The sequence below is a fragment of the Anguilla anguilla genome, chromosome 6 (assembly GCF_013347855.1).
Source record: "Anguilla anguilla isolate fAngAng1 chromosome 6, fAngAng1.pri, whole genome shotgun sequence".
NCBI lineage: Eukaryota > Metazoa > Chordata > Actinopteri > Anguilliformes > Anguillidae > Anguilla > Anguilla anguilla.
The window spans coordinates 46,721,108-46,742,043 of NC_049206.1; the positions used below are offsets into that span (position 1 = coordinate 46,721,108).

At 41.1% G+C, this 20,936-nt stretch overlaps 1 protein-coding gene across 1 annotated transcript in view; it reads right to left on the bottom strand.

Moving 5' to 3' along the window:
• Positions 1-18,211, bottom strand: part of mboat2b (membrane bound O-acyltransferase domain containing 2b) — a 58,705-nt gene extending 40,494 nt beyond the window's left edge. The window contains exon 1 of the mRNA XM_035423469.1: positions 17,927-18,211. Within this exon, the coding sequence (XP_035279360.1) occupies positions 17,927-18,010 (84 nt within the window). The 5' untranslated portion in view covers positions 18,011-18,211. The remainder of the gene's footprint in view (positions 1-17,926) is intronic.
• Positions 18,212-20,936: the final 2,725 nt, after the last annotated feature.

Genomic DNA, 20,936 nt, shown 5'->3' on the forward strand with positions numbered 1-20,936 from the left:
AATGTATGTACAGTCCACGCATAACCCACGATATTCTTGAGAAGCATCACCCTTTGAAAAAAAGAAAAAGATTAAAGCAAAGCACACATCAGCCAGCCAGCCAGCGACTAAAAACAGAGAATACAGTCATGTAGAATACAGATATGTAGGTCAGAAAAAAATCTGAAGTGAACCGTTTATGACCGAGACTATTCTAGTGATAAAACCTTCAAGGAAAAAATAACTCTGCATACAAAAGTGTTTTTATAATAAAAGCGTAGCCTTATGTGAAAAATATCTTAATTGAATATCATTAAACACTTCAGATACGATTGAGAATATTCTGTGGTGTGCATAGTTAAATGCATTAGTACTGCGAGCAGCGATTCACCTCGTGGCCGAACATCTATCTATCTATCTATCTATCCATCAACATGATTGAAGCCGTTCTGCCCCTCCTCTTCACACACAAGCAACTGCTGTTATCAAGTGCCACCAGCGTGACCGCGGTGGCTGCAGAGCCAGTGCAGTTCTCCAGCACAATGACTATGCAGCTGAACCGGCAGATTAGAGAGGAAAGGAATGAACGGCCGTAAGCTGCAGGCACTTCAGAAGACAGGCATGCTATTCCGCGCCCTCCCAAATTGATGGCGCGCGTGGCAGGAAAACGCAAAAAAAAAAAACCATCTGCATATATTAAAATAATGCTTTGATTGCTAGCAGCTGCGCTATTTATGCGCAGCTGTGATACATGGAACCCTTTGATTTTCCGTCTCAAAGTGGTCAGAAATTTAAAAAAAGGATGTCGAACGGGGAAATGCGCTCTCTCTACAAAGCAGCCAGCTGATGGGTCTAATCCGCCTCCGTGCCACAAGGCATCCTGAAGAAGCTTGTTGCTAGGAGACCTCAGCCTACAGCAAACTAAGGGTTGAGGTACAGAAGAGTAGCAGACCAGTTTTCATTACGGCCCTCTCTACTGTGCACACAAACACAGACACAGACAGAGACAGAGGGCTGTAGGGGCCGCCTTTGAATCACAGACACTGAGTACCTGAAACACACTTCAGTGCTAACAGAATGTATGAGGAACAAATGTCTTGAATGGATGATAGGAACCATTATGGGTTATGTGTGTGTGCATTAGGGAGAGAGACAGTGAGATACAAACATAATATTTTACATGCAATGTGCCGTAGCATCCCAAGACCTCGTTCTGAAGAGAGGTTCATATAAGGTGCCAGGGTTTGTGGCGATATAGAAATTCTGAATCAGATGCATGGTTTTTATAGGGCTGGGAATAGGGATTGAATGCTGTTCAATCACAGTTCACAGCATTGCTACCACAACAGTTACAGGCCATCTTTCTGTTATCTACTCCTGCCGACATCAGTCCACGCAATTTCTACAGTGACTGTGCCAAAATGAATATATAAATCTTGAGCCAAACAAACACCGCGAACAAAGCTGTAAACATTTTACCAAATATTAAGCCGTCTGAATAGTCAGCATTTCTTATATAGTTCCTCTAATGCATTTTCATTATGGGTCGTTCAAGGGCCCCATCAATTTCATTTAAATGCATTTCCCCGGATTCATACTTGAAATTTACTTTTCATGTGCATTGTTCAGATCAGCATTTTAGTGCACACCTCTGAAATATCTTATAATTACACTTCAGCAGCAAGGCAAGCAAGAGCTCTTGTAATCCACAGATTCTGGCACAGCTTGCCAGTGTATTTTATAGATACAGGGTGCAGCCAAATAAGCTTTATTAGGGCTTTTATGTAGTCAAAACTGGAACCATTTGGCTGGTCATGGATTGTAGAACTAGGTGACCTGAAATTGCATACATAAAAATAAATATAATAATAATTGAATATAATGCACCCTGAAACCAAGACAGATCAATGGTGAATAGTTCACAGAGTTTGAAAATAAAGAGAATTGTAAAAGAATAAACATCCACATTTCTACTTTCTGTGCTGGCAGACTGTTCACCGTTCTCTTAAAGAAATTTGATAGCTCTTAATCCCACTCTAATAGGCCAGAAGTGGGGGGAGAACAGCCAGGAGAGGGCTTGTGAAAGGCTAAAGCGACTGAAACAAGAACAGTAGCTGTTCCTTTCTTTCTGGCAAGCTCGTGGCACTTGCTCCCGGGTTTCTAAAAGCGGAAAAGCCCCCACCGTGCAAAAAACAGCACAGCAACCTACTTAGTAGCAACAATTAATCTGAATGCTGGGAGAGGAAAAGAAAACCTAGCCACGCAACGCACCTCCATTTCAGTCAGCTAATCTATGAATGGCCCCATTTAGATGTATTATCACATTGGTCATGCAGCTCAGGATAGCTGTTCAGACTTTATTATAAGGACTTCTTCCCTGAAAAGTACATTGGAACATCATCAGAGAGATAAAGCCATATAAATTTTAGTTGTGCCACAAGTGTGGACGCAAGGTGAACCAATCACCTCCGAGAATAGCACAGCTTGCACATCAGCCTGGATAGAATGATCACTTACATCAGCTTTTGTTTTGAATCAACCTGCGTCAATGCTGACGAGCAGATTATCTTCATGGCACACCCAAACCCCCAAATATCTCAATCCATCACACTCATTAGCATTTATACATTGCCCTTTCCTTTAACCAGGAAGGTCATCTGAGAATGAATCCGTCATTAACAGGGGCAACCTGGGGAAACAATACGGCCATAGAAAATGCAATGGACTGTGTAGCCAATAAACTGCAGGTGAGATAATTAGGTGGCCAGATGGAGAGAGATAGTTTGGGAATCTGACCAGGACATCGGGGTTAACATCCCAGCTCTTTCAATAGGTGCCGTTGGACATTTAACGAGTACTCAGGGGTTTTTGCCTGCGTAGAGAATTCAAATATGGCCGCCGTGATCATGTTTCCATGCCGCCTTGACAAAAATGTGACCAGTGTCGCCGGTAATAAATCAAATTTCAAACGCGCTGCGCACAGTGGATTGCTAGCATTTGAACATGGAACAGCAGCGCTGCTCCAGGAGCGGCATTGTAGAGTAAGCAACAGTAACACCCCACAGGGACAAGGCAATGACAACAAAGATGGCTACGGCGCTGCTGTAGAGTTCTGTGAAGCTAAATCAGCCACGCTAAGACTTTCAGTTTTAGGCTGCCGGTTTGTATTTGCAGTCTCAGCCTAAGCAGCATTTCTTTGAGTGCAGTGGCAAATCGCTGGGCTGCACCCCTTCCCCAGGGAAGGGGTACTAATTAATGGCCCGCCGACACCATTTCCAACAGCAGCCTGGTTTTCTCAGGTCTCCCGTCCAAATATTGACCGTGCCAAGCCCCGCGTGGTTTAAGCCATGTGGCCGCAGAGCTAGGCTACCACACAGCCTGGCCGTCGGTCAATGAACACGTAGCTACTGAATGGCAGGCTAATTAATACATTTATATTATTATTATTCAATTTCTCAAGTGCTGTTCTCAAAAAGTCCATGTTCCACATTCCCTCAAAAGAGATGTCCTCTGCATGAGGAACGTTAATGAATGTATGGATGTTTAACAACAGCTGCCTGTGGCAACACGGTCATTAACAACAAGGGTTCAATCATCACATTAACACTTTAATGCAATCAGGGAATGAAATGGTTGGTATTTTGTGTGGAATGGCTACTCTCAGATGACTAAACACTTCCTGATTACATGGCCTTCTCTTTAAACACTAGCTATGTTAGACGCTGTTAGGCACCTCTAGAACTTGCATGTCCATCACAAGCCAAGTCAATGGCATAGAAAACAACCATTACACATTTAATACAGAGTAATGGCTAAATATCACTTGCTTACCAAAGTACTTACTTCAATGATTTATTAACGGTAAACACAACCATCATTCTTGGATACTTATTACTGGTAAACACCACCATAATTCTTTAATGATTAAAACAGATTTTACATTAGCATGTGCAACACTGTAAAGCTAAGTATAATCAGTAAATAAATAAGCTGAGAGAGATAACAACCTACAGCATATTGACAAAGGATGTGTATATATCACACTAAATCCTGGACTCGCAGAAAGGACACAGGTGCAGTGCAGTTTATAATGGTCCATCAAACATTAACAATTAAGTAAACTGACAACAATATAAATACCATCTTTAAACTGAGAAAATTTGATCTAAATTTTTTTACGTATCTCTCTTCATTCATCCCTTGTTCATCTGAAATCAAAGAACCAATTTCAAATGGAGATCAGCCACCAAGCAGCTTCAGCTTCCCAGGCTTGATCACTGCCAGAAACATTGAGCAAACCAGTCACGGGTGGCAAACCAGTCACAGGCACCCTCTGCATGCCAAAGATAAACTGGCATCAGAAAGCCAGATAGCCCCGGAGCAGGAAATAATAATAATTAATTTTATTTATATAGCGCTTTTCATGGAACTCAAAGACACTTCACAAAAATATGAAGATAAAATATAATACGCGCAGACAAAATAAGCAGATATTAAAAGCCATTTTAAAAAGGTTACATTTTTAAAAGAAAGCAATGGGTCCACAAATCGAAGGTTACAACAAAAATCTAAGGTTTTCAGCCCCTACTAATCTGGCAACAGCAGTCTTTCACTGTAAGTCCCTTAAAGGATGGCGACGCCCGATAATGCTTCATTTCAGCGACTCGCAACGGCCCAGTGCTTCTCTGAAGATCCCATCCCTAACCCTTGACCCCATCTCCATGGCCACTCATGCAGTGAATGATGATCCTATTCCCACTGGACACAGCATCGCATGCCATGAATACAAATCGAAGGCATACTGAATGCAAGACACACAAGGGAAAAAAGCTGTTAGCCTTCCAACTGGACCAGCTCTTTTTTCTGTGAATGCTTGGCATTTTTAATAGATCTTCAGATGTGCCTAATTTGCACTGACCTAGAATTAAACCACCCTATCAAACTCAATAGAAAACTGTTATTTAGGGGGTGATTCAATAGGCTGCATCCTGGATGCAGATTTGCAGGTTGCATTTTAACGCAAGGAGACCCAGCACTTAAGATATAATGCAATAGCAGCCATGATTTAATAAAAACTTCCTTTCCTGCAGTTGAGCAAGACTTGCAAGGATATGAGGAAGGGATATGAGAAGGGCTGTGTGAGAGAGAGCGTGCACGTGTGAGCGCAGGCGTGCATGCAAGTGACAGATGCAATTTTGAACAAACAGGACATGAACATGTTCTTGGTGACAAAGCAGGAGTTGCTGAGATACTCAGTAATGGCTTTATTGGATGACAGACTACGGTGGCTAGGTTTACAGTGCTATGGATTTTTACACTGAGCCGTATTTTAAGAAGACAAACTTCTATTTGACGCAATATTTAAAGGGCAGGAAAACTATTTTGAATATTAATTTGAATTACTGAGACAGCAGCAGTGAAATGACATGAGTTATGAAATTTTGATTATGTAAAAGAGCGCATACTTAGTGCAACACCACAACATGCAAAGGGCAGAGATGTCCTGTCTGGCAGGTGCCATGAAAACATGAAGCCACAGGGACAGAAGAGCTCTGAGACCATTTCGCCGATGCTTGATGGAGAAGGTCGAGTAACGGGGTCAGCGAGGTCAGCGAGAGTCTCTGGAATATATTCTGCATTAGAGGTATTCCAAATCCTGACAGACCTTTCAAATTACTCTGCTGCTCTGTTGTTTAAAAAAAAGCTTTTTCTTTCCCTGAAAACAAAGCTTAGTTTAAATGTCAGTTCCATATACAGTGAGCTCCATAACGTTTGGTACGAAGACATTTTTTTCTTGATTCAGCTCTGCACTCCACAATTTTATATTTGTAATCGAACAATTCACATGTGGTGAAGGTGCAGTTTCTCGGCTTCTATTAAAGAGTATTTTTAGTTTCACTATGTAGAACTTACAGCACATAATTGATCACAAAATAGTCTTAAAAGGTCACCAAGTCTTCTTAAATGAAATCAACACATTATTATTATGCACTTGGTCAGAACCCCCAGACCAATAGATGGACAGAAATTAGTTTAGTGTGTGGACTTCCAAAACCAAAGCCAAGTGATAGTAACTGTGATACGGGGGGGGGGGGGGGGGGGGGTTGTTGTGGTGACGAAAGACACAGAGAACAACACTGGGACATTTGGGGGGACCTTCTGTAAAAGACATAGTCTTGTCTCCACTTTGTGTATTACAATCTGTCCTTATGGGTCACTTCACCCCAGCATCAACTGTATGCTTTCAATAAATCCATTACTGTGTGGTTGCTCACTTGCTCTGAACAAACACGGCTGGCTACTTCACAATCCCTGAAGATCACAGAGGAAAACCAAGCTCTGAAGTGAGAGAAAAGCCCCACAGTAAATATTGAGCCAACAATGTTAAAAGGTCAACAATGGTGCACAGCAGGAGTCTGCTGTATACTTTCAAATTTCAATAACCATGCTTAAGCCTGGACTTCTGAGAAAGTGCGATGAGAACCAAAACAAAGGAGTCTACAAAATTAGCAGGCGGAATTAAAGGGGCAGTTCACCCAAAAATAAGCAAAAGCTATATTTCTACTTACCCAGAGTGCTAGTATCTATCCATCCAGGCTTTGCTGAGATTTGACTAGTTTTCTGGATGTCCACTGAAGCTCATGCCGACACAGCAGACTTCAACGGGGCTCAATTTACAAAAAAATAAATAAATAAAAATCAACAGCAAAGCCACCTTCCAAACATAATGACACGGTTTAATCGAAAACTACTCTCTGCCAAAGTATGCCAACTGTGTATATCCACGCAAAGTCTCAACTGAAGCACGCCAGTCTTTTGGGATGCATTGTCAGCACTGTTGAAACAGGGTTAAAACAATGCTTCAAAACGGCATTGACTCTGCTGGTGTGCTTTGGTTGATATTTGCACAGATATACGCAGTTGACGTAATTCAGAAGAGAAAGTAGTTCTCGATGAAACAATGAAAAATTAACCTTAGTGGATTTTCATGAGTAACTGTGGCATTATATTTGGAAAGAGATGTTGCTGTTGACTTCTTAAAATGTCAAGTTTTTTGCACTTTGAGCACCACAAAAGTCGACTCCGTTGAGGTCCACTGTATCAGAGCTGCAGCGGACACCTAGAAAACTCGTCAAATCTCAGCAAAACTCTGGATGGATAGACAGCACTAAAGGGAAGTGGAAATATACAGTAGCTTTATTTTATTTTTGGGTGAACTGCTCCTTTAAGCTTACTTTGATTGCATGCATCTCTGTACTCTTATATTCTGACTGCAATAATTCTCCCAGCCATATTCCAACTTTGCCTCTACAGCAGGGCAGGCAAATGGGACAGTCACATAATACAGAGATGAAGGCTATGAGTTTGGCCTGGCTTTCTCGGACCACGATGTTTGTATCTGGAGGATAGAATCCATTTAGTCCTTTCTAGCCAATGAATGGACTAGCTTAAAAAACAAACATGAATTCTCCTCAAGAGCAATGCTTCCCAATCATGGCTCAGGAAACCCAGTATGTACGTAGGTTTGGTTGTAGCTGAGTTCTGAAGTAAATGGGGTTAATTGAGCTGTTAACTGACTACTTGAATATCCGGATTTTCTATTATTTAAGTACATCAGTTGCCCATTCTTTTGGCAAGTAATGGATGTTAGAGATACAGACAACAGTTTGGCTGTTAGCAAGTATAATTACATGAGCCTTTTAACCACATTAGTTAATAAAGGTATGGATTTCACTTCAGCTATTCAGGCTACCTAGCTATTCAATGGTGCCTTGAACAGTTCATCGAACAATGAATGAAGCTTAATTGAAGCCATTCCAAATTCATTCAAGGGAAGACGAACAAAAATATGTCGAGTCAACATCTTGAGTTGAAGATTAGCGCAGAAACCTCCAACAGCTCTCAAAAGAACGCACAGCAAATTAAATGTTGAGATATTTAACTATTCAATTAACAAGTCAATCAAACCCGATTAAGTGTTCTTGGCTGGACAACGGCCACTGGCAAGGTTTCCATTACAAGCTCTTCGCTCGACTCTCAGGCAGTGTGGAAAAACAGGGCAACAACCTCAAGGGAAAAACGGGTGTGATTTGCATTCAGAGAGCCTCAGCTTGCAGAGATTATTCAGAGAGTTGTTGTGCTGAATGTGTATGCATTTGAATACCTTCATATTCAGTCAGTGTAATGGAAACAGACACAGAGCTCATGGTGGGGGGGGAGACAGTCAAATTATAATTCAAATATGCTTTATTGGCATGATCGCACTTCTGACGATGTATTGCTAAGGCAATTGTGACCATCAAATTTAAATAAAAGCAATAACAGTATTGACACTAAAACTGCCACCAAGGAAAACACCAACAGCGCACTCCTTCCCAGGCTGTACTGTGAAGCACACTGAACAGATCATCATAGACAAAGGTAGGACTAAAATTGTGCATTTTTCAAGAAAAGAATGAACTTTATACCTTTACCTGCTTTCTAAATTATTAAAGGTGTCATTAGTGCAGAAATATCTGAACACATTTCCCCCATGCTAGTCAAATCCATGTATTTTAACAAGAGGACTAGTGCAGTCATGTTCTAGCTGGATAACAGTTCAGATAACCTACATAAGCGGACCTGGATAAGGCTGTTCGTATCCAGTAATACTTCATAATTAATGTCCTCTCAGTAAGAGAAATATGCCCCATCCTCCAGCCTCTTCAGTTAACAACATTAAGGTTACAAACTGCTGACACATGCGTGTGCTAATCACACTGGCGTGGTAAATAAAAATGGCAAGAAAACGGTCACATGTTCAAGGTCACCTTGGAACAAGTGGCTCGTGCGGCTCCAGCCATAAAGCAGTAGATTCCTCCTCCTCCTCACTGAGCAGCTGTTGTGTTTGCACAGAGAGCTAACCTGGCCCTTACCACATTGAGACGACTGCTTTGAGAGTATTAATTGCCACAATTAGCCTCTACCTAACGACTGATTCAATCTAGCGCTGTCGAAGGTCAACTGGCCCTCAATCCATGTTCATAAGCTAACTGTACGGCTAAACACTGAAGGCCAATGTACATTTAACATTAGCAATGTCTGTGTGGAAGCCAGTTTATAATCTAGGAAAGAAAAGGAAACTGAAGTATCATTTTGTGTGCTCTTCCGAAAGGGGTTTCATAGACATTGATATGCCCAGGGACTGCAGTTGAAAGCTAGCCAACTGGATAATACTGGCACATTTACAATGATGTTGTAATGTGCATTGAGCCTGTAAAATAAGTTTGTAAAATAAAAATAAAAACAATAATTACAGCTGCCAGATTGAGATTTTAATTCATTCTTCCAAAGCAGCTAAACTGGATGGAATTAGTATGGAGTTCAAAAACACATTTATTTTTAAAGGTGTTTAAAAATGTGTAAATCCACTAATTTGACCAAATAAAGTGCTTTTATTACTGGTATACATCAACACTTTAATAAATGAACAGTAGGCTGACACTGGCCTTGCTCAGCATTAAACCACAGCTGTATTTCTAGCTCAGTTCTGTAATGGAAGCGTGTGCAATGACATCCAGGTGAAAATGGTCCTCCAGTCAATTATGTCACAAAGAGGGGAACAAAAAAAAAAAGCTCGGCTCAGTTTTGGTAATAACACACCAAATAAGTGAGCGAAGAGACACGGACATATAACCAAAAAAAGTTATAAATCTGGCTTAGTGTCTTCTCGCAGTACTGAGCAGTACTGGTTGACATCTCCAAATTCTACAGCGAGTCTGGCTCACATTTTTGAACAGTGGCAGGTATTCCAGGTGTTTGTGTTGAAAGCCTTCACTTCAAGTCTACACTGGTATAAGAGCCCAATGATTTCACAGAGGCTTGTGAATGAAACAAAGACAAACAGTGCACAAGCCATTGAGGCCCAGAAAGAAAAGCCTATACATCAGTCCTTTCTGTATGAAGTCGTCTCAGGTGAACAGTAGCCTACTGAATTTAGGCCAGTTAGCCTGTACCCCTTTCTGAGCGACAGAACTTAAAGTCCCTAATGTCCTTTTGCACAATGAAAAACAAAAAAGGATTCCCCAAGAAACAGACCCTAACCTATAAATAACAAAACCTGGAACAATATTATCAAGATTTTGTCCTCTAAATAAAAGCATACAGTCCTCTGTTTCTGGCTGAACAAATGCCAGCTCTTTCTGGGTTGTTTTACATTGAAATGGGCCTCAAGTAAAACTGCAGCTGCCTGAGAGAAAACCACCTGATGCAAATTCCGAGTTTTATGGGCGTGGTTACAGGGAAGGGGGAGGAGCTAAGCAAAACCCCACTCCAATCCACTTTATTTTTATTAAATAAATCTCAGCAGTGCTGATCAATAGTGACATCACTGTGACAAGCTCTTACACTAGCTCTTTTACACTGGGGTGCATAAGAGACAGACACACCCATAAAAGTTTCACGTTCCTAGAGATGGCCAATCAGTGCAATTCACACGCAGACCTTGGCCCAGGCAATCAATTTACACAACATACAGTATATGCCAGAGAACAGAATTTTTGGCAGATTTTTGGGATGCTGACCTTATGAAGAATTTGACTTATCGGCTTCAGAAACAAATTTGCAATGCCCTGCGATTTCTTAGAAACATAACGAACAAACAAGATAGAGAGTCAGTTATGAACCGCAGAATGCATTATGCATTACAATGCAGGGTGTTAGACTGATGCATCATTCACAAGTCGGGGAGCAAGAGTAATTAGGACCATTTGAAGCTGCTATGTGCAAGTTATTCTTGGAGCTGTCAGATTCCATACCAGGCTTCCTACATGATGCTATAAGCGATCTAATCTCCCATTACCCTCCAGCTGAGTCACACCACAGCAGGACTCCTCCATTCACACTCAGCTGAAAAGAGACCACAAAACACTCCACAAAAAAAGTCACAAAATATAAAAATATTACCAAGCTGCAGTAACTGAAATTTTGTTCAGTGTTCACCACTGAATGGTTTCACAGAGTGACCTCATGAAGACAATATCGAACAAAAGTCAACCTTGAATGACAAATGTGTAGCAAATTTTTGAAATAACAGTGTAACAAAACAAAAAAGCATACCAAAAATGTCCATCTTAGGATAGAATAACAATTAATCTAAGATCACAAGGAATATTTGGAACTAAGACAGGAAAAAAAAAATACAAAACGAGGCTTGCTCATGCACCCTGAAGCACAGATCATAAAAACCAAGCTATCCTACGGAGACAAAGCCGATGACACAGAGTGACTCTTCAGAGTGAAATTCAGGCGAAGGAAACCAGGTGAGGGAAGTCAAGTGCGTAATCCACCGGTTTCATTGATCAAGTAAGTGCTGAGTCATGGCAAATAGCAGCCAAGCCTGTAGGCCTGGGGGCCCAGTGTTAGGGCCCCGGGCCCCCTAGAGAGAATGGGGGGGGGGGGGGGGGGGGGGGGTAGTGGAAAAAGAGCATGCCCCCTCCACAAAACCGCAGGTCCCAACCAGAGACGGAGAGCGAACAAGAGAAGTTAAAAGGGCAGACGAGAAAATAAAAAAAGGAATGTCAAACACAAGGAGCTCTCACAGGACTGTGCGGCAGACACTGCCCTCTTTGTTTGCACTGAATTCTGGGCCATGAGGCGTCACCAGTAAAACATGCATATTTTTAAGCGACTGAATGGTCAACATCGTCTACCTTCTAACCATTCATTTTTTTAAATTGGAGTTTGCACACAGGAGTGACAGCGGCACACAAAACAAAGAACAACACAAGCTTATCTCACAGCTCCCTACCCGTCGTCGACCTTTTACGACACCCTGGCCGCGCCGAACACCTGGCGCTCCGTCATCACGTCACGATATTTCATCTTCGAACGCGGAGATCGCCGCTCTGCAGTGCCATCCACAGCACCCGGGGAACCTCAACTGCACCATTCAAGCCGGCCAAGAAAATCTGACTAACAAATGAGCTGCATTATTTCCCTCCTCTGTGGTTTCTATGCATTGCAGCCCTCCAGGATCGCAAAAGTGCAACTTATTTTGAGCCCCTAGCGCTTCGCCAGCTCATTAAAGCCCAATGGCAAATTAAATGCGCGAGGTAAACAAAAAGAGCCGGCCTGCTGAGGGAAGCACCCAAGGGAGTACACAATATGCAAATGGCGACACAGACACTATGATGCACTCGGGATCCACTGCCCCCATCTGCATGGAAGAAAACAAGAAACTGGGGGGGGGCAATGGATTCCGAGGCCAAAGCAGGAAGGGATTAAAACCGAACGCAAGCTCATGAAACAGGTGATGTTGCTTTTTTTCTTGTTTCATAAATACTGTAGAAGGTGCTAAGAGAGCATTCAAGTCCACAGGGTTCAGTCAAAAGAATTGGTGCTAATGTCATTCATTATTTATTTGCTTAACAGGTGCACTTATTGCAGCTGACAAGCAACGTAGGTGAACGTGTCCACTTGTCTCTGGCACCATCGCTGCAGAGAAGTTAAGGTTGCTTTGCTCAGGGGTACGATGATAGCACCTCACTTAAGGGGCTTCAAGCAGCCATGTTTCCCTGTGCCACATTGCTGAAAATACATCCTACTGTTGTATCCAGCTTTTAATCGGTCACACACCATTTTAATGCAGAAAATGTACGCACCCCCCCACCCACCCGCGCCGCCAAAAGGATAATCAAGGTGATACCATTGTTTAGTTAAGATGGGCTGCCTTGATTATAGATTGTTGTAGGAAGCCCTGTGTGTAGTTTTATGCTGCATATAGTTAGTTCATAATTAGGATATGATATAGTTATTGACGTGCATATACTGCAGCTCATCATTGACAATAAATCACCAAATGGGAGGAGGTGGTGGGGAAACAGAAATGGGTATAAAATTAAAGGGAACAGACTGAGTTTATACTCAGTTTATCATTAAGACAAATAAACTTGTACTCAGGTACAAGTACTTTTTGCTCTGTACTGGATTTGAAATTAAACAATGCACATCAGGTTAAAGTGCAGACTGTCAGCTTTAATTTGAGGACATTTACATCTGTACCATGTGAACAGTGTAGGAATAACATCCCTTTTTATACGCAGTCTACCCATTCTAGGGGACCAAAAGAAATTGGAGTTTTGCTCAGCTGTTTCTTGGCAAACTGCGAGTTGTTGCATCGTTATTTCATGCACAAGAAATCTAATAAAAGGGCTACAGTTGATTCAAGGTGTGACATATACACTGGCATAACCACTGGAAAGCCTCAAGAACAAAATAGCCAGGTTAGAGTTTGCTTAAAAAAAAGTACATTAAAAAACTAGATTTTTGTAACAAATTCTTATGGACAGATGAGTATTAACCTGTGCCAAAGTGATGGAAAGAGAACAGTGTGGAGAAAAAAAGGAACTGGTCATGATCCAAAGCACCCCCAGGAACTGGTTCACTTGTCTTTACTGATGATGTGACTGCTGATGGCAGCAGCAGGATAAATTCTGAAGTGTATCTAAATATCAGCCCAAATCCAACCAAATGCCTCAAAACTCAATGGACAGCACTTCACCTTGCAGCAGGGCAATGAGCCCAAACATATTGCTAAACCAAGTAGTTTTTCAGGGTCAAAAAGGTTCATTTCAGGGTCATTTTCCTTGACTGGCTACGTCAATCACCCAACCTAAATCCAACTGAAGATGTGTTTGCCTTGCTGAAAAAAAGACTAATGGCAAAATCCCCTAAAACAAACAGGAACTGAACATACTGCATTACAGGCCTGGCAGAGCATCACCAGGGAACAAGCCCGGCAGCTGGTGATGTCTATGGGTCACAGAACACAGAACCCCCCCTCCATAATATGAAAATACTCCCATTAGAGTCATAATGAATCCAGTGTGTGCTAGGATTTGCCATCACTCACTGGAAGAGACATACATACTTCATACGTTACACAGGAAGAGACATGTATTACATCAACATGAATGGCAAAATGTAAATCATTGTTGCTGCTTGTGAATAAATAATAAATGATTACTAAGAAATACAATAGCCCAATTCAATATTAAATACAAACTCATGAGCAACCGAAGAAATAGGCCCAATGGATCAAACATATAATAATAATGCCTTTTAAAGATAGACCATGTAGGATTTTGCAGCCCTTGTAGACTCTGTGTTTGAACAAAAAATCTGCTCCTTCGTCCTCAACCCCACCCACACCTCCGTTGAGGACACACTTTCGAGCACTACAAGCAAAATATCAAGCGAAGAGGTGAGGTGGTCAGAGTTGAAAATGGCATTTTCGCAACATGAATGATTCTATATAGACAATAAAAGTAATTTAGTAAGTAATTTAGTAACCCTTAGTGTGTGGGAACATCTTACGGTAGCTACTCCGTATAGTGCTGCTGCAGCTACTTTGTGTTTTTCCTCATTTGGCATTTAGCTATTCTGGGCCCTGTTTCACGAAGCAGGATTACTGAGTTAGCTGGACAACTGCACTGAGTAAAACTCAAAACCCACCCAAATGGAGCATGGATTGAAGTAAAACAAGCTGCTCTGTTTTACACCGCGCAGTTATCCAGCTAAATCACCAATCCTGCTTCATGGAATAACCTCCTGGACATTTAGTTAGAATTGGGATGTAAACATGGAATCGCGTGCGGAATAAATAGCATTAGCAGGCCATATGTCTATAATAGCTAATATACTTGTAAAGTGAAAAAGTTATCCATTGCCTTTTAGTCCAAAGTTAGCAACTTTGTTAGCTTTGTTATTAAGTTCCCCTGATTGAAATAAATGCAGGTGAATTACCAAGCTAGCTACATTGCAACTATCAACAGTACCAGCATTTCCCACGGGGGGGGCATCTTGATGGAAGAACAGACTTTGAAACAAATGCTACCCAAACAGGCCAATGCCGCATTGCTTTTCATCTCCTTGGCGAATTCCAGCTGACACCACCAAAACCAAGTAATTTCAAGGTTGAAACGGTTTCAACAGTTTCAGTTTCTGAATGAGCCCTGTTGGCTGGTCTTTCTGTTTTACTGTATCTAGACTTCTTAGCATCATCTACCATTGCAGCAGCTAACTAGCAACAAAAACTTTGCTCTCCCAAACCACAGGCTCTGTAGCCACACACACCCCTTCCCACACAAAAAAGTGCCACACCCAGAAACATCCTGAACACATTTTAGAATAACAAATACAGGTAAATGTGCATGAATTTGGTGAAATAGTGTAAAGACTGAGATTTCCAGTGCAGCATAGATATGCCTTAGCATAGTCATTTTATTATATTTTCAAATAAAAAAGCATGCATATGTCTTTAAGAGGCAAAAAAGTGTGGATTCCAAATCTATGATGGGGTGAAAAAAGTCAACAGAGGAAATATGCATCTTGAACAGGAACATGACACTTCATGGTCCAATTACTGTTAATACTTCAAGGTTGGGGGGGGGGGGGGGAGGTTGGTTCCCTACAACCATGCGTCTTCAGAACATTGTGGTGTGAATGCAAGAAGGCAAAAAAATAAATCGATGAAAAGCCAAATATAAGTTTTCAAGGTGGCTTGGTTTTTGGGTGGATAATCAATTTGGGCTCCGACATCCACGTGTCCTAAAGGCCTCTCTGCTGGGAGTGGAGGGGGTGGAGGGGCAGCGCACAAACTAAGACCAGTACGCTTCTATGTCCAGGACCATCTACTCTGACTGCACATAAGGCACGTCACCTCTCTTAAAATGGTCCAGAATGGGCTATGCTCACCTAAGGGTTATCAGGTTAAAAACAACGGGGTGACATTAAATAGTTTCAGACATTAAAAAGAGGTGCTGGACAGCAAATATCAAGATCAATCCTTGTTTAAGAAAAAAGATGGAATGGAGGCACTGTAGAAGGCTTATTTGAATCATCTCTTTCTGTCTTTTTGCAACAATAACAAAAAAGACATAACTAACAATGATAGTACAACAATTTCCACATATGAGATTACTGGTGGCAATTTAAAACAAACTACAACAGTACAAAAAATAGCAACTTTCAGATCCTCTTTTTATCATAAAAAAAACAAAAGTTTATGCAAATATTTTTCTGCTGACTATTAGGAAAGAGCCAAAAGACTGCATATTGACCACCAATGTAGCTAATAATAGTGGATGCTTAAATAAATTAAGCCAAAGACTTTCCAGTGCAAATGAGCATTTCTCTCAGCTGGCTTACCACCAAGAGAGTACAGAATTAACCAGTAGTTCCCATGGTAACCAATCTTCATTGAGAAAACAGGGGTTATGAACAATAACTCCTGTCTATTGGAGGCTGTGCATGTTACTGCTGCAGTCAACTGTTACAATCAAAAATGTCAAGCTATTCATCTGCACATTGCTAAAACATTTTGTCAACACAAGATCATATTTGCTCAATATTATGGAAAGGAAAGGTTTTGCGAAGGGAAAAATGTGGACCACTAGTGTAATATAAAGAAGGGCATGCAGCTCATCCAGCTTTTGGGAAGAGGTTCAAATGTTCATCATCAATGCATGCTGAATGCTAAAAGATTTACAAAGAAGCAATTCTCACCTAGGTTCGATGCTCCTTATACATAAATTTTAATTTCTACAATGTAAAGTGAATTTGTGCTGGAACAAAATAATCATTTGTCAATTAGTACATTAAAACATTAATGCTAAGGCATCTAATGCTATATAATGATGAGCCACACAATGGCTGTGATGGAGAGAACTCAGTGTAGTAATAAAGAGTACAGTACCAGTATATTTAATGACACACTCTTATATCTTCCATAGAATGGATATTCCTACAACTACAAAATCATATTCAACACACGTTATCAAGTGGGGTTGTACCAGTTATCCAACTGTCTGTTAAATGTGCTGGTTTAAATTCATGATACATGATGTAAGGTTAGCTTGTTTACATATTAACTGTATATCCTTGTTTTTGTTTTTTTAAGTGTTACACAGTAACCACAAGCAAAAGGTGAGTTGCTCCATTTCCTCTGAATTTTCTGAAAAAAGGAAAATTCAGACCACAGAAACCACAGAAAAATATTTATGTAAAAATATCAGTGATTACATTCTAGCTGCGAACTATAGCCTATGCACATTGGCTTTATCTTTCAACTGAGCATGGTTGCTTTAACAAGCATAAGCCTGCACAAAAGTCATGCCAATATGATTATAATTAATACTGTAACAAGAATGGTAAACTCGAAGATTTGACGGAAAAAAATTTACACGTTGCTCAACGTCTCAAACTACATAGCGTAACGAAGTGCATAAAAAACGTCAGTGTCCCAGACAGGAACAGAAATGAGAGGAAGGCGTATACGCCCCGAAAATAACGCCCGGAGAGACAATTACACAGGATCCAACTTCAGTTTTTGTAAACAGTTGGAAGCCATAAGCCTCCATATAAATCTCGAAACAATACGACACGAACAATTTCAGAATGACCCAAGTTTTGGACTGAAAAATGCAGACAGGCGGGAGGGGAACAATTCACGTCCTCGTCTCCATCTGCACAAAAGCAGCTGGGAAATTCGCATTTTTTTTAGGAGGGGGGAAATTTCAAAGCCTCGCGATGTTCATCTTTCCTGTCCATTTTCCAAGAAAAAATGTATAGAATATGATAGAAAATTCGGAACGTTGCAACATGTCTGGAATTTCATTTGGTCGCTATGGTCGTTCGTTCCCACTTAATGAATGAAAATAAAGGGAATAAGCAGCTTGTGATGTGGTAACAATAGGTTAACAATCGGATGAACCATACTTAAAACCAGCACAGTGAAAATCTTTCGTGTGACCAACAGCATCAATACTTACATTGCGTGCTACTCTGTAGTACGGAATTCATTGTTTTCCATTAAAAGCGTCTGGTAGCCTATGCAATCAGCCCTATGCAACAGTTCAGAAAGACAATTCATAGAAAATGCTCGATTTTAATGAAGATCAAACATTACCTGATCCAATGGGAGATTGACGATTTCGCTTATCGGCTGCAGTAAACTGGAGCCTGTGCACGAGGATATTGTTTCAGTAGCCATGATTCAGTCAGTGCTAATTGAATTCTTGCTCCTCTCACCCTGAGACCGTGAAATCCCGATACACCCCGAGTCGTTTCTGCAGCTGCAACTGTAACTGCTGGTGTTGCTGCCGCAGCTGCTACGGCTACTGCTACACTGTACCGCTTACGTCTATAAGCAGCGCTACAGCACCGCCGAGAGACACACAGCCCTTAAAACAACGAATCAGGAGTAGGCGGTGAGAAACGGACACCAATTCTCCCATCAGCCAATCAAACATGGAAATATGACAAGTTCACCCAATCACAAACGTGACGTTGCCACTTCAATGTTGATCTACAGATTCTGGGGCAAATCACTGCGGAACCCTCTTTCCACCCATTAATCGCGTCACCACCATTCATTTCTTAAAATATTCCACTGACACACAACCTCCTGAAACTGAAAAATCTAATTAAAACAATTGCACTTGTTTAGGTGCTTACATCCCAGAGCAGCTGTTTACCAAAAAGGAGTAGGTTGAAACTGGTGTAATTTTAATGAATATGTGAGGTCCTATATATAAAAATCACATGAGACCTGAAGAATAAACTAGTGTTTTTTATTTGACTTCCCAACACACTGCATTGAAACGTGAATAGCCAAATGCATTGATAAACAGATTAGTATTCTACTGACATTGTTACGTTTTCAAAAAATAAAAATAAAAAAGCTGGCTTCTATACTATTCTTATTCATGGTGAATAAATGCAAGTCTTCTTCAGACATACACACACTCGGTGGTTGATTCAGTGTGGTTTATTTCCATTGTTCAAAATATTTTATACTGTACTTTAAAAAAATAAACAGTTTGCTTTCATGAATAAAGGCTAAACTGAAAAACTGAATGGTCTGCTGTTCAAAACAAAGACACACTGGTCAAAACAAACAACATAGGCTTTACAATGTTAGGTGTTTTTTCACCAGACTTTCCATCAGCATGTCCTACTATTGATCCCTCACACCCTCTATACATCATGTCTTTATATCTACCTTATGGTTGCTGTTACCCAAAGCCCAGACCTCAAAACAAACCTTCCCCAAATGTATTCAGCTCCTTAACAACCAACAATGGCACAATGTAGCACAATCTTTGGAAGTACAGTATTGTTTTTGACTGTGTATCAACTGTAATTGGGCTTTATCTGCTTTGTGTGAGCCACTTGTGCCAAGCAATTTCCCTTCAAGGACAATAAAGGATTCATGTGTCTATCCAACCTACTACTAAACTGTTATCACAACGGAACTCAGCAGTCTCTCACTGCACAGCTTCTATCTGCAAAGACAGTTTCCCTTTCCTCTGCTCTGGGCCTCTTTGACCTCCCTGCAGCACTTGACACCACTCAACAGTTGTTCCTTCCCAGTTTCATGGGGAGGTAGAGTTTTCAGACTTGATAACCTCACTACAGGTGTCCCCCAGAGTTCGATGCTTAGTTTTCTGCTCTCTATATATTCAGTCTCTTGGTCTTGATGACACTCATATCTTTATGAATTCTGTCCTTCCAATATTCCGGTCTCAGAACACATCTCAGCTTGCCTACAAGAAATTTGAGCTGATGGCAAGCTGTCACCTGAAGCTCACCATGGCTATAACTGAGATGTTATACTTTCCAAGCAAGTCCTCCCTCCTGTTTGACCTTTCACTCATCATGGAATATACTACACTGTGGATCTCTTCATCTGCTTGGAAACTCAAGAGTGTTACTGAAGAACATATTGTCCTCTCTGATAACACCATGGTGGTATGTTTGGCATGCGGGTACTTGCTGTACGACATGCTGAGAACGTGCCCTTTCCTTACCACCTACACAACAAAGCTCTTAGTCCAGGGCCTAGTCATTTCCCATCTTGGCTACTGCAACTCCCTCTTCGCCCTCTCTCCACAATCAGATCTCTATAGCATTTCCAGAATGCTGCTGCTTGCCTGATGTACAACCTCCAAAGGCACAGCCATTTCCCACCCCTTCTCATTTCCCTCCACTGGCTACCAATATCAGTTTGCATCAAATTAAAAACCCTGGTGCTATTCCACTGGGCAGCTAAAGGGACCACTCTATTATATCTTCAAAATATTAGCAGACCTGACACACCAGCCAGACCTCTTCACTCAGCAAACTGGGCGCCTCGACGTTCCCCCCAGCATTCTTGCACTTCCTGCCAACGTCTCCTGCCCTTTCGGCCCCCCCGGTGGTGGAATGAGCTTTCACTGTGGTCAGAACAGTTGAAACAGTGCCCGTCTTCTGACGCAAACTTAAGACTCGCCTCTTCAGACTTCACCAATCACAATGGCTCCACAGGCTCTATTTAGCCCTTTAAGATCCTGAGATGAAAGGTACAATATAAAAGCCCTTATTATTATTATTATTATTATTATTATCATCATCATCATCATCATCATTATTATTATCATCATCATTATTATTATTATTACAAATGAGGTTGAGGGGGGCAAACTGGATCGTGCTACATGGTCAAACTTATGTTACCTTTACTCTGAGAACACTGGAACATCTGTACAAGATCAGTTACAATCTCTCAGTGTGAAAAAATTAAAAGGATTTTTAAAAGACCATAACAGACCTCTGTTGCTTTTAATGTAATTTATTTAATGCACATGAACTAATATCCTTTTTTTATTTTTCATGTGGGTTGCATAGGTTTTGGAAAAATCATCTATTGTAAATTGATGATTGATCGTCATTTGAGTTTGTAATTTTGTTGAGTTGAATTTGACTCCTTTATGGTTGTATGAAGGGATTATTTAACTAATGATGGTCAAATGAGATGGGCAGAAAAGACACAAAAAAGTGCATGAAAAGGTAAAAATGCTGGTCACTGAGGTAGTACTCTAAAGGTACATAAAATATTCCCCTAGCCAGCAGTACATAATTCATTTGCACCTTTTGCA